At 47.7% G+C, this 25,378-nt stretch overlaps 1 protein-coding gene across 4 annotated transcripts in view; it reads right to left on the bottom strand.

Annotated features, from left to right (window-relative positions):
- Nucleotides 1-25,378, bottom strand: part of smg6 (SMG6 nonsense mediated mRNA decay factor) — a 619,962-nt gene that overhangs the window by 136,827 nt on the left and 457,757 nt on the right. For all 4 annotated transcript variants that reach the window (XM_038814765.1, XM_038814766.1, XM_038814767.1 and 1 more), the window contains 2 exons: nt 14,622-14,798; nt 8,149-8,298 (listed from right to left, as the gene is read on the bottom strand). In XM_038814765.1, coding sequence (XP_038670693.1) covers nt 8,149-8,298; nt 14,622-14,798 — 327 coding nt within the window. The remainder of the gene's footprint in view (nt 1-8,148; nt 8,299-14,621; nt 14,799-25,378) is intronic.

The following is a 25,378-nucleotide window of genomic DNA, read 5'->3' as shown; positions in this document are numbered from 1 at the left end:
GCGGAACCGCCTGCTCCGATCCACCCTCTCGCGGAACCGCCTGCTCCGATCCACCCTCTCGCGGAACCGCCTGCTCCGATCCACCCTCTCGCGGAACCGCCTGCTCCGATCCACCCTCTCGCGGAACCGCCTGCTCCGATCCACCCTCTCGCGGAACCGCCTGCTCCGATCCACCCTGTCGCGGAACCGCCTTCTCCGATCCACCCTCTCGCGGAACCGCCTGCTCCGATCCACCATCTCGCGGAACCGCCTGCTCCGATCCACCCTCTCGCGGAACCGCCTGCTCCGATCCACCCTGTCGCGGAACCGCCTGCTCCGATCCACCCTCTCGCGGAACCGCCTGCTCCGATCCACCCTCTCGCGGAACCGCCTGCTCCGATCCACCCTCTCTCGGAACCGCCTGCTCCGATCCACCCTCTCGCGGAACCGCCTGCTCCGATCCACCCTCTCGCGGAACCGCCTGCTCCGATCCACCCTCTCGCGGAACCGCCTGCTCCGATCCACCCTCTCGCGGAACCGCCTGCTCCGATCCACCCTCTCGCGGAACCGCCTGCTCCGATCCACCCTGTCGCGGAACCGCCTGCTCCGATCCACCCTCTCGCGGAACCGCCTGCTCCGATCCACCCTCTCGCGGAACCGCCTGCTCCGATCCACCCTCTCGCGGAACCGCCTGCTCCGATCCACCCTGTCGCGGAACCGCCTGCTCCGATCCACCCTCTCGCGGAACCGCCTGCTCCGATCCACCCTGTCGCGGAACCGCCTGCTCATATCCACCTTCTCGCGGAACCGCCTGCTTCGATACACCCTCTCGCGGAACCGCCTGCTCCGATCCACCCTGTCGCGGAACCGCCTGCTCCGATCCACCCTCTCGCGGAACCGCCTGCTCCGATCCACCCTCTCGCGGAACCGCCTGCTCCGATCCACCCTGTCGCGGAACCGCCTGCTCCGATCCACCCTCTCGCGGAACCGCCTGCTCCGATCCACCCTGTCGCGGAACCGCCTGCTCCGATCCACCCTCTCGCGGAACCGCCTGCTCCGATCCACCCTCTCGCGGAAACATAGAAAATAGAAGCAGATGTAGGCCATTCGGCCCTTCTGCACCATTCACTACGATCATGGCTGATCATCAAGTTCAATACCCTGATCCCGCCTTCCCCCCATATCCCTTTCGCCCCAAGAGCGATATCTAATTCCTTCCTGGAAATTACATAACATTTTGGCCTCAACTACTTTCTGTGGGAGTGAATTCCACAGATTCCCCACTCTCTGGGTGAAGAAATTTCTCCTCACCTCAGTCCTAAAAGGTTTACCCCTTATCCTCAAATTATGACCCCTAGTTCTGGACTCCCCCACCATCAGGAACATTCTTTCTGAATCTACCCTGTATAATCCTGTTAGAATGTTGTAAGTTTCTATGAGATCCCCTCTCAGTCTTCCAAACTCCAATCAATAGAATCCTAACCGATTTAGTCTCTCCTCATATGCCTCTTCTTTGAATCTAATCTATTACTATCTCTAATTTCCCTGTGGCCATGGTTTGGCCACAGTTCCCTTTCTACTCTTGAAAATAGGAATAAACTTTTGGAGTTCAGCTATTAGTTCCTGGAATGCTGCCATTGCCTGTCCGCTGTCCATCCTTTCAGTAATGTCTCCCGGTCCATCATAGCCAGCTCATGCCTCATATCATCATAGCTGGTTTAACACAGTGGGCTTATTAGCTGGCTTGTAATGCAGAACAAGGCCAGCTGCACGGGTTCAATTCCCGTACCAGCCTCCCTGAACAGGCGCCGGGATGTGGGGACTAGGGGCTTTTCACAATAACTTCACTGAAGCCTACTTGTGACAATAAGCGATTATTATTATTAGTTACCTTTATTGAGATTCAGGACCCTGGTCTCAGAATTAACTACCTCACTATTCACCTTGATACAGAATTCAACAATATTATGGTCACTCATCCCCAAGGGTTCTCTCACAGCTAGATTGCCAACTAATCCTTTCTCATTGCACAACACCGAATCGCAATTGGCCTGTACCATTCTTGGATCCTCAACATATTGGTCTAGAAAGCCATCTATTCCTCCTCTATTGTACTGTGACTCATTTTAGTCTCTCTCCCCTGACCCACCCACTCGCGGAATCTCCCGCCCCCTGACCCACCCTCTCTCAGAACCTCCCTTCTCCCCAACCCACCCTCTCGCGGAACCTCCCTTCCCCCCAACCCACCCTCTCTCAGAACTTCCCGCCCCCTGACCCACCCGCTCTCAGAACCTCCCGCCCCCTGACCCACCCTCTCTCAGAACCTCCCGCCCCCTGACCCACCCTCTCTCAGAACCTCCCTTCTCCCCAACCCACACTCTCACAGAACCTCCCGCCCACTGACACACCTTCTCGCGGAACCTCCCTCCTCCCCAACCCACCCTCTCGAGGAACCTCCCTTCTCCCCAACCCACACTCTCACAGAACCTCCCGCCCACTGACACACCCTCTCGCGGAACCTTCCTCCCCGACCCACCCCCTCAGAACCTCCCTCTCCCAAACCCACCTTCTCACGGAACCTCCCGCACCCTGACCCACCCTCTCACGGAACCTCCCTCCCTGACCCACCCTCTCGCGGAACATCCCTCCCTGACCCACCCTCTCACGGAACCTCCCTCCCTGACCCACCCTCTCGCGGAACCTCCCTCCCTGACCCACCCTCTCGCAGAACCTCCCTCCCTGACCCACCCCCTCACAGAATCTCCCTCTCACTGACGCACCCTCTTGTGGAACCTCCCATACCCTGACACATGTCCTCATCGCACTCTCCTGGGCTTCCATTCCTGTTCAGGATGCAGGTCCGATCAGAATCCTGATATTGGGATGCTGTGGTTGGGTGAGCCTCGCTGGTACAAAATCGCTGAGCTGTGGCTGCTACAACCCATGTTGTTTTGAAATTCACTCACTGCTTCCCTGTCCTGAAACTTCCCTGTGAGCGGGGTCCCTGGAGGAGGGCGGGGTCTCGGGGGGAGAGCAGCGGGGTCTCGGGGGGAGAGCAGCAGGGTCTCGGGGGGGGGAGCAGCAGGGTCTCGGGGTGGAGAAGCGGGGTCTCGGGGGGGGGAGCAGCGGGGTCTCGGGATGGAGAAGCGGGGTCTCGGGGGGGGGAGCAGCGGGGTCTCGGGGGGGAGCAGCGGGGTCTCGCGGGTGGGGAGCAGCGGGGTGTCGGGGGGAGCAGCGGGGTCTCGGGGAGAGAGCAGCGGGGTCTCGGGGTGGTGCAGCGGGGTTTTGGTGGGGTCTCGGGGGGAGCAGCGGGGTCTCGGGGGAGCAGCAGGGTCTCGGGGGGAGAGCAGCAGGGTCTCGGGGGGAGAGCAGCCGGGTCTCAGGGAGGGGGTGGTGGAGCAGCGGGGTCTCGGGGTGGAGTAGCGGGGTCTCGGGGTGGAGCAGCGGGGTCTCAGGGGGAGAGCAGCCGGGTCTCGGGGAGCGAGGGGGAGCTTCCCCCCTCAGAGAAGATGGTAAAAGAGGGGGGGGGGGTGTGGCATTGTTAACCAAGGAAAGTATTACGGCGGTAGAAAGGACGTTTGAGGACTCGTCTACTGAGGTAGTATGGGCCGAGGTTAGGAACAGGAGAGGAGAGGTCACCCTGTTGGGAGTTGTCTATAGACCTCCGAATAGTTCCAGAGATGTAGAGGAAAGGATTGCAAAGATGATTCTCGACAGGAGCGAGAGTAACAGGGTAGTTATTATGGGGGACTTTAACTTTACAAATATTGACTGGAAATACTATAGTTCGAGCACTTTAGATGGGTCAGTTTTTGTGCAGTGTGTGCAGGAGGGTTTTCTGACACAGTATGTAGACAGGCCAACTAGGGGCGATGCCACATTGGATTTGGTACTGGGTAATGAACCCGGCCAGGTGTTAAGATTTGGATGTAGGTGAGCACTTTGGTGATAGTGATCACAACTCGGTTATGTTTACTTTAGCAATGGGCAGGGCTAGGTATATACCGCAAGGCAAGAATTATACCTGGGGGAAAGGCAATTATGATGCTATTCGGCAAGATTTAGGATGTATAGGATGGGGAAGGAAACTGCAGGGGATGGGTACAATCGAAATGTGGAGCTTTTTCAAGGAACGGCTACTGCGTGTCCTTGATAAGTATGTACCTGTCAGGCAGGGAGGAAGTTGTCGAGCAAGGGAACCGTGGTTTACTAAAGAAGTTGAAGCACTTGTCAAGAGGAAGAAGAAGGCTTATGTTAGGATGAGACATGAAGGCTCAGTTAGGGCACTTGAGAGTTACAAGTTAGCCAGGAAGGACCTAAAGGGAGAGTTAAGAAGAGCGAGGAGAGGACACGAAAAGTCGTTGGTGGATAGGATCAAGGAAAACCCTAAGGCTTTCTATAGGAATATCAGGAACAAAAGAATGACTAGAGTAAGATTAGGGCCAATCAAGGATAGTAGTGGAAAGTTGTGTGTGGAATCAGAGGAGATAGGGGAAGCGTTAAATGGATATTTTTCGTCAGTGTTTACACTGGAGAAAAACAATGTTGTCGAGGAGAATACTCAGGTTCAGTCGGCCAGGCTAGATGGAATTGAGGTTCACAAGGAGGAGGTGTTAGCAATTTTGGAAAGTGTAAAAATAGATAAGTCCCCTGGGCCAGATGGGATTTATCCTAGGATTCTCTGGGAAGCCAGGGAGGAGATTGCAGAGCCTTTGTCCTTGATCTTTATGTCGTCTTTGTCGACAGGAATAGTGCCGGAAGACTGGAGAATAGCAAATGTTGTCCCCTTGTTCAAGAAGGGGAGTAGAGACAACCCTGGTAATTATAGACCTGTGAGCCTTACTTCGGTTGTGGGTAAAATGTTGGAAAAGGTTATAAGAGATAGGGTTTATAATCATCTTGAAAATAACAAGTTGATTAGCGATAGTCAACACGGTTTTGTGAAGGGTAGGTCATGCCTCACAAACCTTATTGAGTTTTTTGAGAAGGTGACCAAACAGGTGGATGAGGGTAAAGCGGTTGATGTGGTGTATATGGATTTCAGTAAGGCGTTTGATAAGGTTCCCCACGGTAGGCTATTGCAGAAAATAAGGAAGTATGGGATTGAAGGCGATTTAGCGGTTTGGATCAGTAATTGGCTAGCTGAAAGAAGACAGAGGGTGGTGGTTGATGGCAAATGTTCATCCTGGAGTTCAGTTACTAGTGGTGTACCGCAAGGATCTGTTTTGGGGCCACTGCTGTTTGTCATTTTTATAAATGACCTGGAAGAGGGTGTAGAAGGATGGGTTAGTAAATTTGCAGATGACACGAAGGTCGGTGGAGTTGTCGATAGTGCTGAAGGATGTTATAGGATACAGAGGGACATAGATAAGCTGCAGAGCTGGGCTGAGAGGTGGCAGATGGAGTTTAATGCGGAAAAGTGTGAGGTGGTTCACTTTGGAAGGAGTAACAGGAATGCAGAGTACTGGGCTAATGGCAAGATTCTTGGTAGTGTAGATGAACAGAGAGATCTCAGCATCCAGGTACAAAAATCCCTGAAAGTTGCCACCCAGGTTAAGAGGGCTGTTAAGAAGGCATATGGTGTGCTAGCCTTTATCAGTAGGGGGATTGAGTTTCGGAGCCACAAGGTCATGCTGCAGCTGTACATAACTCTGGTGCGGCCGCTCCTGGAGTACTGCGTGCAGTTCTGGTCACCACATTATAGGAAGGATGTGGAAGCTTTGGAAAGGGTTCAGAGGAGATTTACTAGGGTGTTGCCTAGTATGGAGGGAAGGTCTTACGAGGAAATGCTCAGGGACTTGAGGTTGTTTTCGTTAGAGAGGAGAAGGCTGAGAGGTGACTTAATAGAGACATATAAGATAGTCAGAGGGTTAGATAGGGTGGACAGTGAGAGTCTCTTTCCTCGGATGGTGATGACCAACACGAGGGGACATAGCTTTAAATTGAGGGGTGGTAGATATAGGACAGATGTCAGAGGCAGTTTCTTTACTCAGAGAGTAGTAGGTGTGTGGAACGCCCTGCCTGCAACAGTAGTAGACTCGCCAACTTTAAGGGCATTTAAGTGGTCACTGGATAGACATATGGATGAAAATGGAATAGTGTAGGTCAGATAGGCTTCAGATGGCTTCACAGGTCGGCGCAACATCGAGGGCCGAAGGGCCCGTACTGCGCTGTAATGTTCTATGTTCTAATTCGGAGGTCAAGGAGGTTGAAGGTCACAACTCGGAGGTCAGGGAGGGTGGAGGTCACAACTTGGAGGTCAGGGAGGGTGAAGGTCACAACTCGGAGGTCAGGGAGGGTGGAGGTCACAACTCGGAGGTCAGGGAGGTTGAAGGTCACATCTCAGAGGTCAGGGAGGGTGAAGGTCACAACTTGGATGTCAGGGAGGATGAAGGTCACAACTCGGAGGTCAGGGAGGGTGAAGCCACAACTCGGAGGTCAGGGAGGGTGAAGGTCACAGCTCGGAGGTCAGGGAGGGTGAAGGTCACAACTCGGAGGTCAGGGAGGGTGAAGGTCACAACTCGGAGGTCAGGGAGTTGGAGAGGCCATTCCAAAATGGTGCCAATTGGGTCACGTGGGAACCAAATTAGAAGCAATTTTGCTCAACACAGGTTACAGACCCCATTAACCTACCGACAGTCAAGTGAATGATATTTAACAGGGTAATGTTAAATGAGGACTTATTGAATCTAGTAAAATATATTGAGGCAGGAGCAAAGTTCAGAGACGTGTGAGCAAGATAATACTGATCTGATAGTTCTGACCATCTATAGATAGAGGCTGATGTTTCAGTGGAGACAAGCACAAAAGAAAGACTTGCATCAACCTAGCGCCTTTCATGTCTTGAGCACAAAGTACGTCCAGGTGATGTGATCTGAGCAGCAGTCACGACTGCAGTGTGATCAAGCAGCTGACTAGAGGCATGGGGTGTAAGGAATGGCAGCTCGGAGGCTAGATTCCAAACGCAAGTTGTGCACAACTTTGAGGTGGGAACGCTGGCTTCCAGCTGGAAATGCTGAGCCCTAGCCACCCTCAGGAAAAACACAGAAATGAAAACAAGACAAGATGCATGGGTCCATCTCACTCATGTTGGCTTTGAGTTGGGCTGTACATATTCCTCTATTCCCGGAGTAATTTGCCCATTTCCTGTTTGTTGGTTTTGACAAGAGTTTTCAGTTAATTTACTGGCAACATAGTGTGAAGTAGCGGCTCTTCTAATGACACTGAGTTTGTGGCTTTCCTCGGTCAATAACCATAATAAGCACAAACTCTAGATAGACTTGTAACGTTTGTAAATTGTCCCACTGAGATTTGCATAATGAATACTTGAAAGGATGACTAAATATCCTAAATCTGAGCGATCTCTGCTGTGAAGATTACATACGAGGAGAAGACAAAACTCAATAATCTTTGTGGGAGCTTGGCGTGTTCAAATTGGCTGCTTTATTTCCTGCATTTCATTAGTGACTCCACTTCAAAAGTGCCTTTGAGACATCCTGAGGTTGGGATACGACATAAAGGCAAATCTTTTGTTCCTTTTTTCCCCACCCCTGCCACCTCAGCATTCTCACCGAGATCTGTGCATAATGGATTAAAGGAAACTCAGGCTGTAATGTGATGAGTGAAATATCAGTGTTTAAAGAGTTAATGGAACTAAAGCTGGAACTAATCCTTTCAAAAATAAGAAATCAGTTCTAACCAGTGCACAGGTTAACAAAGTCAGTGATTGATTTTAATGATTTTAATACGAGACTCTGGGTCCTGAGCAGGGAATGGGAAATGAAAAAAACATATAAGTAACTTGAATAAATGAGTCTTTGGGAGAAGCCGTCTGAAAACATGTTTTTTCTGAATGGATAAATCCAGGAGAAAGCATCTGACGCTGTTGATATTAACATTTTAAAACATTTATCTTACTTTTAAAAGGTTAAGCTGGGTTTGGAAAAATAACTCAAGTCTGTTCAGGACCAAAGCCAAAGCCTCGAGGGCACACATGTGCATTTTCCCAAAAGGGTCTTTGGTTTGCCTATTTTATAACCAGCCCTGCATAGCACAAGAGTTTGAAGCATATGGCTAGACAGATGCTTCTGGCTCCTATTCAAGGCTGACAGAAATGAAAGAAAAAAAAAGACGGAAAGTTTTTTTCCCCCAGTGAAGAGCCTTGGGTACCTGGATTTTTTCTTGTCTGCGTTGCTGTGCGGCAAATCTTTTAGTTAGCGCTTGCTTTTTTGCCCTCAATTCCTTTATATCATCTTCCCCTCCGCTGCCTTCAGGCTCAGAGTTTTGTCCTTCGTATTCTTCAATGATGACATCTTCTTCCTGTGCACAAATGGTTGGCAACAGAACTAATGTGAGGAACAGTGAAAAATGAGACTGCTACTAACAAGATACAGCAAGGCGCTGCCATCTTCAATATCCAGACCCATACATTAACCAAAAGCTCAGGAACACAGACCCAAACCATGTCATATTCATGCCCCACTGATTAATAATGTCTTGATAAGAATAGAAGCTGCCAGAAATCTAGATAAACATGGATTACCAAGGCAGTCTGGTAGCTCGAGTAAACTCCAACCCAGCAGATTTCCAAATTCTAATTCTAATAATGACTGATATTTAAACATGCCTAGCCTGATAAATAACTTCCATTAGTTCTGTATCATGCTGTTAGGCAGACTTTAAGGCACGGCTTTGTGCCATTATAGTGCATCTCTGGTCAGGGATGTCAAGCTAGACGATTGGGCAAACGGCCCAAATGGCAAGCACCACCCTCACATGGGAAGGATCTGTTCCACTATCACCCTGCCACAGGTTGGCACCACAGCCTTAAGGAATTGCATCTAAGTATCTCAGCAGCTCTGTGCAAAGATTAGGGCTCGGTCACAACATCCATCACTTCATAAGTGGGAAAAGCGTTTTTTCATGCTTCACACCGTTGCACAGCTATGAATTATTGACTCATAAGAATTCGCTGTGCAGGTCAAGTCTCTGGACATCACCTCAGCCAGAGAGCCAAAGTTCTGGGTCTTACTCAGTGCTACAGCACGTCACTTTGTGAGAAACAACTGATGGAAGTATTAATTGTACCCCTACATATCGATATCCAGCAAATGTTCTCATCTCAAAGGTCACTAAATGGTAGTAGAAAAAACACATTAATGTTTTAATAAAATACAAGAAAACTGATGAGTCTGCACCTTGGGATTTACCCCCAGCTTGTTCCTTATTGGTAAATGGGGATTCATGCCAGATGACAATGCCACATATTTGGATGACCTTGTCAGCCCCAGTAGCTCTTCTGCAGGTGCGAAGCCTCGACAGTAAAACTTACATTCCATTTGGTCAGAGTGCTCAGCGAGCACAGAAACACGGTCCAACAAGATTGCTTGAAGAAATGATAGCAATCAGGAATGAGAACTTGGGCTGGATCTGTTTTCGGAGGTGCTGAGGCCAATTTGCACCCCTGGCGCTATTCCTCGGATCACCCCAGAGATATGCAGGGTAAGTGGGGTTACGGGGATAGGGCGGGTGAGTGGCCCAGGTAGGGTGTTCTATCAGAGGGTCGGTGCAGACTCGATGGGCTGAATGGCCTCCTTCTGCAGTGTAGGGATTCTCTCAGCTGACGCAGCACAGACTAGGATTTGAACCTGGGACCTTCCTTGTTGGCACTGTTCAGTACCAAGGCCAAATTATAACATTACTGTGACTTTCGCAATCTTCAGGAGGAACACTTCAATAATAAACAGCATAAAATTCTCACCACTAAGGAACCATATCAAAACCCAATGTTTACGGTCAAAACCAGAGTCTCCACATTTCACCAATCTGCCCAAATTGAAGTGTTCCACAAGTGAGTACTGCCCAGATATTGCAAGGAGCAGGTTGAGGTACAATTCATAACTTCATCAAATTAGCAATCCACAGAAAACCGGGCAGGGAAGAGAAACAATGTCATTTAGCAATAAAACAGAAGTTAAATAATTGGGACATTTAAAGTTCTGACCACTATAATTTTAAACTGGGTTGATTACTGGGTAATCAAGGCTATTGTTATTATTGATTTAGTATTGGGGGTTTACTGCTGTAATCCACTTTTGCGACATTGTGCTATATGAAAAGGAGATTGAATTTAAATAACTGACTGGCAGGCTGCTGGTGTGTGCCCGAGGACACATTAATACACTGTTGATATTGGATTCAGACGGGATAAACCCTTGGCTGGAGAGCTACCAGCAGGCTCCGAGCACTGAGTTTACTCTGAAAGTTTCACATCAAATGGGCAAAGGTCATATGCAATATTGCCCTGACTCAGCCAGCCACCCATGTCACCTGGCTCACTACCTTGGAACACCACTAACCTTAGCTGTTTCATTTTCAATGGAGGGAGAAGAAAACCAGTTGGCATGTGTGTGTCTTCCACCAGCCTCACAGACAGCCGCTTAGTGTCAAAAGCCACCATCTTCCATCTGCCTGAGAACATTATATTCAGCTAAACGCCTATTTAATAGGGTAGTGAATCTGTGGATTTTTTACCGCAAAGAGCTGTAGAGGTTGGGTCGTTGAGTACGTTCAAGACTGAGACAGATAGATTTTTAATCATTAAGGGAATGAAGGGTTGTGGGGATCAGGCAAGAAAGTGGAGTTGAGGATTATCAGACGAGATCAGTCATGGTCTCATCGAATGGCAGCACAGACTTGATGGGCCGAATGGACGGCTTTTGCTCCTACATCTTATGGTCTTATGGTTAAGGAGCGTAGCAACAGTTACAATCAAGGCTCATATAGGGATGATCAGATAGTGCCTGAGGAACCTGTACCTCAACAAGATTTTCCCTTTCTGGGGAAAGAGAATTAAAGAATAAAAATGATCAGGGTGAGTCGGACTGCAGAGTCCCATCCCTACACAATGAGATGAAATAGGTACCTCCTACAGCCCGAGTAATTGGGAGATGCTACAGCAAGATGTTTAACGGTTTAGTGCACCCTGAGTAGATGTGCTCAGTCTATGGAGAGGGCCAGCTGTCATCGCTTTAAAATGTAAAAAAACTGAAAGGTTTGGAATAAATGGGTTTTCTTTCCTACAGTGACATCTCCAGAACGTTGAGAGATGCTGGCTCCTTGCATTATTTTCTGGCAGTACATGTAGATCCTTGCCTCAGTGACAGCGGCTTCGAGACTTTCTGCACTATAGATCTGTGAGCTATTAACCAACAAGCTGGATTGTGGCAGAGATTAGGTACTGTCACTGCAACTTTCTGTCAACTATGAATTGCACCTTGGTTCGGTTAATATATTCTTTTAATTGTAAAATCCTCTCAGGACTTAAATCAGATTCTAAGTATTTGCTGGCAACAGTTACTGGACAGAAGAATGTTCCCTTGGTAATGTGGTACTTTCCAGTCTCCTCTTTGCCAACTAGTTATCAAATCTTTGCAACTAATATCCTCCCCATTTTGTACCTTTAAGGCAGTGACTCTTACAGGCCCAATTTCAGAGGCACCTGTCAGTCTCTGGTACCATCTGGGATCCGTGAGAGGAATGCAAGAATGGCAGACTACTCAGCCACTGAATCGGAAAGGCCAGTTCCTATTGTCTCACACCCACAAACAAAGCATGGGTCATGGAAAATGATGAGGAGCAGGAACTCAGTCCCAGGACTACAGAGAGCTCAAATCAGCATGAAAGCTAAATACATCTAAACTACCGTTACTCGACAAACTGTACCAATCAGGATAGGAGGGGGAAGGGCACATTTAAAATGCAATTCTTTGGAGAGGTTGAACATACAGTGAGGTAGATTGTTACACACAGACCCATTCATATTGGGAGCAGACACAATAGCTTGTATTTATATAGCATCTTCAATGTAGTAAAACATCCTAACATACTTACAGGAGAGTTAAGGAACAAAGTTTGACCCCAGGCAACATAAGAAGAGATTGGGACAGGAGGCAAAATCCTTGGACAAAGAAATCAGTTTTAAGCAATATCTTAAAAGAGAGAGAGAGATGGAGAGGGTATGGTCTTGGTAGCTGTAGGCACTGATAACAATGGTGGAGCGATCAATATTGGGGAGCAGGCAGAGGCCGGAATTGACGCAGCACAGATATCTGAGATTTTACAGAGATAGGGAAGGGCCACGGAGAGCTTTGAAAACAGGATGTGATTTTTAAAACCCATTTAACTGGGTCAGTACCCACGTGGTGGGTGCACAATGCTCAGTGTGATTGGGACACAGGCAGCAAGAGTTCAAATTCAGAAAGGCAGAATGTAGGAGAAGCAGCCATTAGCTTGTTGGAATAGTCGAACAGCTGCAGTAGCAGATGAGCTAAGGCAGGGCAGAGTCAGGCAATGTTATGGAAGTGGAAGTAGCCAGTCAGATGTGTGGTTGGAAACTAATCTAGGGGTCAGATATGATCCCAAGGCTGTGAACACTCAACATCAGGTGGCTGCCAGAGAGAGGTATGGAAATGGTGATTAGGGAACAGAGTTTGTGGTGGGGAGCAAAGGCAAGGTTTTGGATTTCTAATATTTAGTTGAGGGAAATGCTTGCTCATCCAATACTGGTTGTCAGAAAAGCAGCTGACAATTTATAGACACTGGAGGTGGTGGTGAGGTCGGGCTGGCTGGTGTCTGCTGTAAGGGTCCTTCCTCTCTGTTCCCTTATTTCCCCTTTCCTTTATTTTTGCCTTCACATTTTTGATGCATGGATGATTTATGGACATGTGTCTTCAAGACAGCCTGTGCCTTTAATTCAAAAAGAAGGATCCAGAAGGCTTGGCTGACTTAAATGGATGATTGCCCCGGAACCGATGACAGAGTGGTACCAATGATGACTCAGTTTGATTGATTTGGCTGGTGGCCCGTGAATTGGCTCAAAAGGCTGTGATCTGCCCCACAACTGGTGGTGATTGGATCTGATCTCACTGGAATGTTTCAGAACTTCAAGGGTTTCAGTGAGCCTCCTGGTAAACCTGAGGACGGACTGTCCTCTCCCCTTTTCGATTTCACCAAAAAGGCTGTGCTTCTGAACTGGCCAACAGCCTGGATGAATCTATGTACAGGAGAACTATTATGCAAGCAGGGGAGAACTGACCAACTCTCTCTCCAAAAAAGGCAGAGGCTTGGAAATAAACCACAAACTGAAAGCAGAGTTTGATGTGAGGCACAAGGGGCTCTCCAGGAAAAGCTGTGAGTAATACAGGCTGAAAACCAAGGACTTTGATCAACCAGTGTGCTGTGAGGAAAGTGTGCTAAAGGATTGCATTTGAAGTAAAGAAAGTTTTCTTTTGACCTTCACCCTTATTATTTTTATCCCCTTCACCTCCTCTATGTTTGTCTGTCTTGTGTGTGTGGGTAGAGGGTGGGACAGTTAAAGGGGGCAATAGGGTAGCTTGTTGTTATTGTGTTGCATTTACTGCATATTTCATTATTATTCTTGTTTTAAATAAACAGTAATTGTGTTTCAACTTACAAACCTGGTAACTGTGATTATTGGGCAGCCAACAGCCAAAGACTTTGAGAATTTTTATAAGAATTATTGGTTAATTCACTTGTGTTGTGACTCCGGGATGAGTGGGACTGGGACTGACCGTGTACGTGCCCAGGATGTCATAACACTGCCCACTATAGTCAACTGGCAGGTTGGAGAGATGAACAGAGGAGGTAATACACAGATATATAACTTTAGAGGTATGGAGCAGGCATCTTGTCCACAGTAAGATCGGAACTGATTCTTTTGACACGTGAATTTTTGTTGAGCTCTCCGGCTGTATCCACAGTGGGAAAACACAGCAATCAGTGGTGGGAGGAAAGGAAGGCTGCGGATGCTGAGGGGAAAACTGACATCTCAAGACTGAGATCTATAGGTTTTGAAACAAAAATGGAGTTAATGCACACATTACCTCGGATCTAAAGGCAGGGTATAACATGATAGGCTGAAAGCTCTACTCCTGTTTCTATGTTCCCTCAATTTACTATATCCAGTATATATTTTTATTCATGGAGTGGGGTGGTTAGGATAAGAGGAGGTGGGTACTGGTTTCAGTCATTAGCTATTGCAGTGCTGACAGCCATCGTTAGCACTGATAACCAACATGGCAGCCTATCAACCAGAGATGTCATCAAAAAGAGAAACACACAAAGGCAGTCAGGAATTTGTTTATGTAGACTATTCAATCTGTTAATAAACAGGGCCACGGCAGGAAGCGGCTGACTCAGCTCCTCATTGTCTAATCTCTGTGAGGGATGCACAAGCTCATGCATCCACGTGATGGATTGATTCTGAGGGAGAAGAGAATTTAGTGAACAAAGGAGTGGGGATAGTGCAGCTTTAAGGGAGTATATGAAAAAGCAGGAACACCAGTGAAATCCCTAATCATATCAGGATGTGGGCTGCTGTTCAATTTTCCACACAAACCAATGAGTTTGTCTCTTCCTGTATCAGTGCTCCAAGCGAGGCCCCCTGTGAAATCAGTGCCACAGCTATAAACTTTATCCTACTCCTGAACCTTGACCTTTCCGAGGTTAGCTCCATTAAATCATCCATTAAAAAGTGAAATAGAAAACAGCATGTGGATCTCGTAGCAGCAGTGGAATTTCAGGAAATGGAACGAAAAAAAAACCCCTCTGGTGTACTGTACCTGATCCTCCAGTTGTTTTCCCTGCTGGCTTCCATCTTCCTTTCCCAGGCTGTCTGGGATGGGTGCCATTGACACATACTTTCCACCCTTGAATGCCAACAGAGGTTCTTCTTGGCCGCACAGAGCTTCCAGGAAGTACTTTAGCACTGTGACCCTCTTGCAGTCAGCCGCTATTACCTAGTGTTTTGGGGAGGAAATCAGAACATTAAGCAAGGGGTAAAAACCACATTCTTGGTCAAATGCCAAAAGACTGATGGGAAACGTATCAAACAGGATGGAGGCTACCGGGGCCGGGGGTGGATGGGCAGCTGAGGCTGGACTGCGGAAAGCATCACAAGTATGGTTACAAGGTGGTCCACATGCACGCACCAGTAAAGTCACTACCTGCAACCAAAATAAAACAAGCGCAATAGTATGGAAGGAGTAGCAAGTCTGAAAGATTTAAGTCGTAAAAAGGAAACTGAAAAGTTTTCCACAATAGCATCAACTTCCTCCTTTCTCTAATTTTAACCACCTATTATCATACTGCTCGTCAGCCACTTGACATTAGCATGATCTGTGACCACAAAAACAGAATGTCAGGCTTGACCTTAAGCCAGGGGAACAGACATTAAGTCATTGTGGATGCTTATTCTAGTCAGGGGGGTGCTGACAGAGGTTCACTTACACTCTTACAAAGCGCTGACTACACTTTGCACTAATTCTGAAACCATAATGCTTGCTTTTTATTTCAAATTATTGTGGAGAAATTGAGGGGAGTTTTTTCACACAAGCATAAAACTGCATTTTTGCAATCAATGAATTCAAACATATTTGTATTTTTCACATCACGAATATTACACTGGCAACAACTGCAAATACCGGTGGCAAATAGTTCATTTAACCTACTTAAGGAATTCAATTTCCTGCAGCTAAATAAAACACTACACTGCAAACTTTTAAAGTACGTGTTTAGATAGCTGCCAAATTATAGGAAGATTATAGTTATAATACAAGCTCAACCCATTACTTTTTCCTGTGGGCAAGCCTTCATTCCCTACAGACCAAAATGTGAGCCTATTCACTAAGCATTTCCCGAGTGAACACTATGGGTACAATCTAACGGAAAAGTTTCTAAGTGCCATTTCAGGTGGGTTTGGCTGGGAGTTTCTCCCTGGCTGTGTCAGCGAGTTCCCCACCGCTATCCAACCGCATTCAGTCACTTTTCCGGGCCCTGGGGAATTCCTCTCTGGGCTACCCACACTGGAGAACTGAACGTGTTGGCCTGAGCGGCTCCTCAAGAGATCGGGCCAACATTTTGAAAGAGTGCCCAGATCTCTAAATAAGCTTGAGGGTCGGCCACAGCCCCACATACAAGACAATTTCATCCCCCACACACATGGGCACTATTCCACACTCCCCCAAGGGAGGACACCCCGTTATGGGGTTGCTGAGAGCTCCCCCTTTTCAGGCTTCCCATGCCCCCTTTCAGGACCCCACCCATCACCCCCCCCAAACCTTCCGGAGGCCCTTTCATACCTGCCCTTCACCTCCCCACCCTTCAAACCCCCCCAAAATATCCCTCCTTCCATAAGCATGGCCCCCCTCAGACCCTGAAACCTGGCACCGCCACCCCAGCACCCTGGCAGTGTTTCTGCCAGCGTGACAGTGTCACACAGTAATCCCGACAGTGCCAGGGTGGAAGTGCCATGGTGCCAGAGGGAGAACCAGGATGATACCCTGCCCTGTCCCTGACCACCCAGGGGCCTCCAATAACATGGGAGAACCCCAGGTGCCGTCCTGCGTCACCCACGTTTGCGTGGATCAGTACTAATCGGCGCCCAGCTGGGGTCTCAACTGGGGAGGTCGATAGATGTCAGGAGCCGGTTAGATCTGGCATCAGCATGGCTAAGTGGGTTAGGCTTGCGAGACTGACTGATCGCAATGCTTTGCGAGATCGGAAACCAAAAGAGAAAATGCTGGAAAATCTCAGCAGGTCTGGCTGCATCTGTCGGGAGAGAAAAGAGCTAACGTTCCGAGTTAGATCTGGTTAGGTCCTGTGAAACGCAGCAGCCTTCAGGATGCGGGCGGGGGGGGGGGGGGGGGGGGGGGGGGGGGGGGGGGGGGGGGGGGGCGGAAAGGAGATGCGCTCTTCCAGGATCTACTGGCCACGTCCCCTTCCGATTCCGGCGGGATCCGGCCGGGAGATCACGCCCTATATCTTTATATTACTGGGAGATAGTATGTGAGACTCCAGTAAACATCGTCATGTTGGAAGATCAAACAAGCTGGAGCTTTTTGTGAAAGATTTAACTATTAAATAGGTTTATTCACAAATTGAAACGTTTTCAGAAGCACAATAAGTAAAACAATAAATCAGTTTATAATATTATAGTTTGAAAGCAGATAACAGAGTGCTACACGAACACATCAGTATCATCAGCACCATTGAAACCTACTTTTCAGAACTTGGGATGAATAAATACCTTTTCAGAGACAGATAACAATCAGACTCTTCCACAAACAACCAGAATCGTCTTTGAAGGATTTGCATAGGTACATGTTGAACTAGTTTTGTTCGACCCGCAAGCTTCATGACTCAACAAAGCTTTACCGCCAAGATGAAATGTGAGGGGTTTCTTTTCTAGCCAGAGCCCTTTGAAGGGAGGGATTGCAAATATTGTGGAGATCGATGCAGATGGGAAGCACACAAGGTGTTGGTTTTAGACCAATCAAAGCACATTCAACTAATATGACTCACTTTGGATTTGGATGGCTGTTTGCCTCAGGTGGATTGACGTGATCATTGCTCGTGATACATTCAGACAAATTATGCCATCAAAATTTCTCACATTAAGGTTCTTCTGTCCCTTTCAAAATTCTGATCTTGAATTGATGTTGGTTTTGACATTAATGTTATGCCATTCATACTTGTTGTGAGTTCGACATTCTAACCACGTTCTGCTTAAGGAAGTTTCTTCTCAATTCCCTGCTGGATTCATGGCCCTTAGTTTTGGTCTTGGCTGTAATCTACCCTACCCTATGAGAATATCAAACTAAGCTAGAGTCACAGACAGACTCTCGGCGGTTGTGTCAAGGACTAAACAACATAACGGGCTACAAAGCAAAGCCGAGCAGTATCTCTGGCAGCAGCGCACCCCTCCCCGATGAACTTAATGCATTCTATGCTCAGTTCGAGCAGGTAACCAACAATCCGCTGTCGAGTGCCCCAGCAGCCCATAATTCACCCATACCCACCATCACAGTTTCCGAAGTCAGATCGGCCTTCCTGAAAGTGGACCCACGGAAGGCGATGGGCCCGGACGGGATCCCTGGTCGTGCACTCAGAGCCTGCACAGACCAGCTGGCAGAGGTGTTCGCGAACATCTTTAACCTGTCCCTACTCCACTCCGAGGTCCCCACCTGCTTCAAGAAGACCACCATCATACCGGTACCAAAGAACCAGGCAACGTGCCTCAATGACGACCGCCCGGTGGCCCTGATGTCAGTTGTAATGAAGTGCTTCGAGAGGCTGATCATGAAGCGCATCATCTCCATACTCCCGGAACGCCTTGACCCACTTCAATTCGCATACCGTCACAACCGGTCCACATCAGACGCCATTTCCCTGGCCCTACACTCATCCCTAGAGCATCTCGACAACAAGGACTCCTAAATCAGACTCCTATTTATTGACTACAGCTCCGCCTTCAACACCATAATCCCAGCCAAGCTCATATCAAAGCTCCAAAACCTAGGACTTGGCTCTCCACTCTGCAACTGGATCCTTGACTTTCTGACCAACAGACCACAGTCAGTAAGAATGAACACCAACACCTCCTCCACAATAGTCCTCAATACCGGTGCCCCGCAAGGCTGCGTACTTAGCCCCCTACTCTACTCCCTGTACACACACGACTGTGTGGCAAAACTTGGTTCCAACTCCATCTACAAGTTTGCTAACGATACGACCATAGTGGGCCGGATCTCAAATAACGACGAGTCCGAATACAGGAGGGAGATAGAGAACCTAGTGGAGTGGTGTAACAACAACAATCTCTCCCTCAATGCCAGCAAAACTAAAGAGCTGGTCACTGACTTCAGAAAGCAAAGTACTGTACACACCCCTGTCAGCATCAACGGGGCCGAGGTGGAGATGGTTAGCAGTTTCAAATTCCTAGGGGTGCACATCACCAAAAATCTGTCCTGGTCCACTCACGTCGACGCTATCACCAAGAAAGCACAACAGCGCCTATACTTCCTCAGGAAACTAAGGAAATTCGGCATGTCCACATTAACCCTTACCAACTTTTACAGATGCACTATAGAAAGCATCCTATCTGGCTGCATCACAGCCTGGTATGGCAACTGCTCGGCCCAGGACCGCAAGGAACTTCAGAGAGTTGTGAATACCGCCCAGTCCATCACACGAACCTACCTCCCATCCATGGACTCCATCTACACCTCCCGCTGCCGGGGGGAAAGCGGGCAGCATAATCAAAGATCCCTCCCACCCGGCTTACTCACTTTTCCAACTTCTTCCATCGGGCAGGAGATTCAGAAGTCTGAGAACACGCACGAACAGACTCAAAAACAGCTTCTTCCCCACTGTCACCAGACTCCTAAATGACCCTCTTATTGACTGACCTCATTAACACTACACCTTGTATGCTTCAACCGATGCCAATGCTTATGTAGTTACATTGTGTATCTTGTGTTGCCCTATTATGTATTCTCATGTATTTTCTTGTCTTTTCTTGAATTTTGTTTTATTCCCTTTTCTTCCATGTACTGGATGATCTGTTGAGCTGCTCGCAGAAAAATACTTTTCACTGTACCTCGGTACACGTGACAATAAACAAATCCAATCCAATCCTTTCATAATCTTCAAGACTTCTATCAGCTGGAACCTTCTCAATGTCTGAGGTGACAACAAATGTAATTGAGCCATTTGGACGATGAAAGTCCTAATAGCCACTCACTTGTCAGTTAGCCACACCGCTGTAGTGGCAGTCACACTGCTAGTAATTGTCTCAACTGAAAATTACCCTGGGTGCTCTTGACCGGCATTGTGATCGGGACTGGAGAGGGTGAGAGAAAGTGCGTAAGCGAGGAGGAGAACAAGCAATGATGATAACGTAGAACTATACAACACAGGAGTCTATTCAGCCCAGGAGTCTATTCAGCCCATCATGCTGATGCTGGTTCTTTGAAACATGATTGAACTCGGCCCACTGTGGGAATGGATGTTGCTTTAAAAATCATTCTTGGGAATTATTGTGTTACTCTGTAAAGAGGTGTGTGTGTGTATAAATGATTTAGATTATATAACTTATATAGTCAAGTAATATAAAAGTCATAGAAATGATTGAGCCAGTTTAGCTCAGTTGGCTTGGTTGGTGATGTGGAGCGAGGCCAGCAGCGCGGGTTCAATTCCCGTACCGGCTGAGGTTATTCACGAAGGCCCCGCCTTCTCAACCTTGCCCCTTGCCTGAGGTGTGGTGACCCTCAGGTTAAACCACCACCAGTCAGCTCTCCCCCTCAAAGGGGAAAGCAGCCTATGTCCATCTGGGACTATGGCAACTTTACTTACTTTACCTTTAATAAAAGAATTTCATTAAGCTCGAAAGGTTAATGGTGACCATTTGTCTGGAAGAATTGAGGGGAAAGGAGTAAAGGTGCTAAATGCATGCATTTGGTAATGATACTTTCCTGGTCAATGGTTTATAAATAAATAGGCTATGTTTAAGAATTTGCATTTGGAGCTACGTGGAATCTCTTAAGGGAGAGTAGATTTAGATTTAGAACAGTACAGCACAGAACAGGCCCTTCGGCCCTCGATGTTGTGCCGAGCAATGATCACCCTACTCAAACTCACATATCCACCCTATACCCGTAACCCAACAACTCCCCCTTAACCTTACTTTTTAGGACACTACGGGCAATTTAGCATGGCCAATCCACCTAACCCGCACATCTTTGGACTGTGGGAGGAAACCGGAGCACCCGGAGGAAACCCACGCACACACGGGGAGGACGTGCAGACTCCGCACAGACAGTGACCCAGCCGGGAATCGAACATGGGACCCTGGAGCTGTGAAGCATTGATGCTAACCACTATGCTACCGTGCTGCCACCAAAGGCTTTTACAGCTTGCAACAGTTTTATAAATAAAGAAGGGACAGTTGTTAAATGTTAATTGATCCCAAATGTTGGGGCAATAGGGAACACATGAAAGATTTGTGTATTTGGAATTAGATATTTTAATGGGGTTAAGGAACAGCTAAATAGGTTCGATCTAACATTTACATTTTTAGATAAGTTGAGCATGTTGAAATATCAAAAGGAAGTCTGAGGTGATCAGAAACATTTAGCATCTTACATAAGTTCCATGGGTAAACAGAAGAGGGTAAATTATATTTTCGTGACATGAAAGGAGAGACAAAAGAGAAACACAAAACATTCTACTATTTTGGGAAAGTTGAGTTCAAAGAAGTACTGAGAAGAGTGGAATCATAGATGAAAGTGAAAAGGGATATTCAAGGAGAGATGTTGAGAGGATTGGTCGTTGGATGTGTGGGGAAGATGACCTGAGGGAAACAGCTCTGGGCTGAGAGAAGATGTAGGTTTAATCAGCCAGTCATGTCAGAAAAGTATTGGGCTGCAAAAGTCATCTTATTTCTGTTTCTTGGATTTCCCCAACAGAGTGAGAGAAAGTTTGAGAGATCATGTTGTATATCTTATTAAAGCAACAGCAGTTTTACTCGATATTTACAGTTAAATATCTATAACGGAATGTTGCCTGGAAGGTGTTTACTTGTGGGTCTGATCAAGTTGAGAGTCTTTTGAGGAGAATGTTTTATAAGTCGAATTTTAACTGTGTAACTGTAATCTTGTGAGGTTATGTTTTCTTTTCTTCTTGATAATAAACCTTTTAATTTTAAAAATCCCCAAAATGTTACTAGACATCTTGCAGTATTCTTTGCGTTTTCACATCACAGAAAAGGCTCCATCACCCCATCGTTTCCACACCGGCCATCAAGCACCTATCTACTGATGTGCGGGTTAGGTGGATTGGCTATGCTAAATTGCCCGTAGGTAAGGTTAATGAGGGGATTGTTGGGTTACGGGTATACGGGTTACGTGGTGATCATTGCTCGGCACAACATCGAGGGCCGAAGGGCCTGTTCTGTGCTGTACTGTTCTATGTTCTATGTACTCTAATCCCAGTTTCCAACACTTAGCCTTGTATGCTATGGCATTGAGTGCTCATCTAACTTGCTAAATGTCACCACTTTTTGCTCAGCAATTAACATCTGCATTGACATAACACCCTAAGTTCTTTATCCAAACCTTAAAAATAATAATTCTAGGTATTTATCCAATTCCCTTTAGAAGTTACTACTGAATCGATTCCTTATCAAGCAGTATATTCCAGATCATAATATCTCACTTTATCGGGCATTTCTCCTCATCAGCAATCTGGTTCTTTGTCAAGAAAGTGAGCACAAGGGAAGGTAAGAATGAGATAAGGGAAAGAGGAGAGAGAGAGAGAGAGAGACAGACAGAGAGAGACAGAGAGAGACAGAGAGAGAGAGAGAGAGAGAGAGAGACAGAGAGAGAGAGAGAGAGAGAGAGAGACAGAGACAGAGACAGAGAGAGACAGAGACAGAGAGAGAGGCAGAGAGAGAGAGGCAGAGAGAGAGAGCGAGAGAGAGAGAGAGAGAGACAGAGAGAGAGACAGAGAGAGAGAGACAGAGAGAGAGAGAGACAGAGAGAGAGAGACAGAGAGAGAGAGACAGAGAGAGAGAGAGAGAGAGACAGAGAGAGAGAGATAGAGAAAGCAGAGAGAGAGGCAGAGAGAGAGGAGACAGAGAGTGAGACAGAGAGAGAGAGACAGAGAGAGAGACAGAGAGAGAGACAGAGAGAGAGACAGAGAGAGAGACAGCGAGAGAGACAGCGAGAGAGAGAGAGACAGAGAGAGAGAGAGAGACAGAGAGAGAGACAGAGAGAGAGAGACAGACAGAGAGAGGGGAGACAGAGAGAGACAGAGACAGAGAGAGACAGAGAGAGAGGAGAAGAGAGATAGAGCAGAGAGAGAGAGAGAGAGTGATGGAGAGACAGAGAGGGAGAGGGAGGAGAGGCATTGAGAGAGGAGAGGAGAGACAGGAGACATTGTGAGAGAGAAAGAGAGACAGAAAGCGAGAGAGAAATTGGGGTGGGTGGGGGGGGGGGGGGGGGGGAAGGGGGAAGAGAGAGAGAGACAGTGGAGATAGATCAACATCAAGCGGACAGAAAGGAACAGAGACTACAGATGTGACGTGAGTGAGAGAGAGGAGAGACAGGATGGAGAGAGAGAGGAGCGAGAGATGAGAGAGAGAGAGAAGATGAGAGAGCGGATGAGGGAGAGAGAGAGAGAGAGACGAGAGAGAGAGGAGAGAGCAGGAGAGTGCAGGAGAGTGCATGCAGGGGATGAGAAGAAAGAATCAGAGAAAAAGGAGAGCGAGTATGACGGTGGAGGCGCGAAATCTAAATTACTGACCATTCTGTGTAGAAAAAGTGCTTCCCAACTGCTTATCCTCAACCTGTCCTTCCAGCCCTGCTCTGCACTCAAGTCTTTCTGTGTTCATGTGTCAAACACATTGGCCCGTTAACTTCTGCAAGATGGCGGATTGCAACTCTTACCAGATGTACCTGCGCGTGGATTCCTCAGCCCGTTTCGCCCAACCTTCCACATTTGGGCTGGTTGAGACAGGAGCAGCAAAGCACGACCCCTGGCAGGATTAATGTGGAGTAACTGGGGCGAGGAGAGGTAAGTCACTCCCCCCTTTCATGGCAGTAGCACCGGGAGGGCTGGTCTGAGGAGGGTGGGGGGTGGAATTGGGCTGGGAGGGTGCGAGGTTGGGGAAAACGAGGGAGTGGGTGTGATGTGGTGGGTCTCCCGCGGGATTATGTGTGGGGGGGGGGGGGGGGGGGTCCCATGCAAGGCTGGGTCTTGGTGTTTAAATAATTACTCTGGAGTTCAAAGATTTTCCCCCCTTCAGAGTAACTATCAGCATAAAAATGATAGAACCATTCCAAGTTGGTCATTTAAATCACTTTGCCTGGGGAAAGCGGGCAGCAAATCAAAGACCCCTCCCACCCGGCTTACTCACTCTTCCAACTTCTTCCATCGGGCAGGAGATACAGAAGTCTGAGAACACGCACGAACAGACTCAAAAACACCTTCTTCCCCACTGTTACCAGACTCCTAAATGACCCTCTTATTGACTGACCTCATTAACACTACACCCTGTATGCTTCATCCGATGCCGGTGATTATGTAGTTACATCGTATACCTTGTGTTGCCCTATTATGTATTTTCTTTTATTCCCTTTTCTTCCCATGTACTTAATGATCTGTTGAGCTGCTCGCAGAAAAATACTTTTCACTGTACCTCGGTACACGTTACAATAAACAAATCCAATTCAATCCTTTGTCGTATGGTTCCCGGCCCAGCCAATTGTCCAGAGGCAGTTAGTGATTCTGGACAATTGCAAGGTGAACCCTTGATGGGAACTTCTGAGAAGGATTACCAGCACATCATAGGCAGCATGGTAGCATAGTGGTTAGCACTATAGAAGGCAGAGAGCAGCAATGGAAGGGTGCTTTTCTAATTGGAGGGCTGTGACTAGTGGTGTCCGCAGGATCAGTGCTGGGACCTTTGCTGTTCGTAGTATATAGATAAATGATTTGGAGGAAAATGTAACTGGTCTGATTAGTAAGTTTGCAGACGACACAAAGGTTGGTGGAATTGCGGATAGCGATGAGGACTGTCAGAGGATACAGCAGGATTTGGATTGTTTGGAGGCTTAGGCGGAGAGATGGCAGATGGAGTTTAATCCGGAAAAATGTGAGGTAATGCATTTTGGAAGGTCTAATGCAGGTAGGGAATATACAGTGAATGGTAGAACCCTCAAGGGTATTGACAGTCAGATAGATCTAGGTGTACAGGTCTACAGGTCACTGAAAGGGGCAACACAGGTGGAGAAGGTAGTCAAGAAGACATACGGCATGCTTGCCTTCATTGGCCGGGGCATGGAGTATAAGAATTGGCAAGTCATGTTGCAGCTGTATAGAACCTAGTTAGGCCACCTTGAAGAATAGTGTTCGATTTCTGGTCGCCACACTAACAGAAGGATGTGGAGGATTTAGAGAGGGTGCAGAAGAGATTTACCAGGATGTTGCCTGGTAGGGAGGGCATTAGCTAGGAGGAGCGGTTGAATAAACTCGGTTTATTCTCACTGGAACGACGGAGGTTGAGGGGAGACCTGATAAGGGTCTACAAAATTATGAGGGGCATAGACAGAATGGATAGTCAGAGGCTTTTTCCCAGGGTAGAGGGGTCAATTACTAGGGGGCATAGGTTTAAGGTGCGAGGGGCAAGGTTTACACAGAGGGTAGTAGGTGCCTGGAACTCGCTGCTGGAGGACGTGGTAGAAACAGGGACGATAGTGACATTTAAGGGGCATCTTGACAAATACATGAATAGGATGGGAATAGAAGGATACAGACCCAGGAAGTGTAGAAGATTTTAGTTTAGACGGGCAGCATGGTCGGCACGGGCTTGGAGGGCCGAAGGGCCTGTACTTTACTTTGTTCTTCGTTCACTGTGGCTTCACAGCACCAGGGTCTCAGGTTCGATTCCCCGCTGGGTCACTGTCTGCTGAATCTGCATGTTCTCCCAGTGTCTGCGTGGGTTTCCTCCGGGTGCTCCGGTTTCCTCCACAGTCCAAAG

The sequence above is a fragment of the Scyliorhinus canicula genome, chromosome 12 (assembly GCF_902713615.1).
Source record: "Scyliorhinus canicula chromosome 12, sScyCan1.1, whole genome shotgun sequence".
Taxonomy (NCBI): domain Eukaryota; kingdom Metazoa; phylum Chordata; class Chondrichthyes; order Carcharhiniformes; family Scyliorhinidae; genus Scyliorhinus; species Scyliorhinus canicula.
The sequence above is the reverse complement of the archived record's forward strand: the minus strand, read 5'-3'. Positions and strand labels throughout refer to the sequence as shown.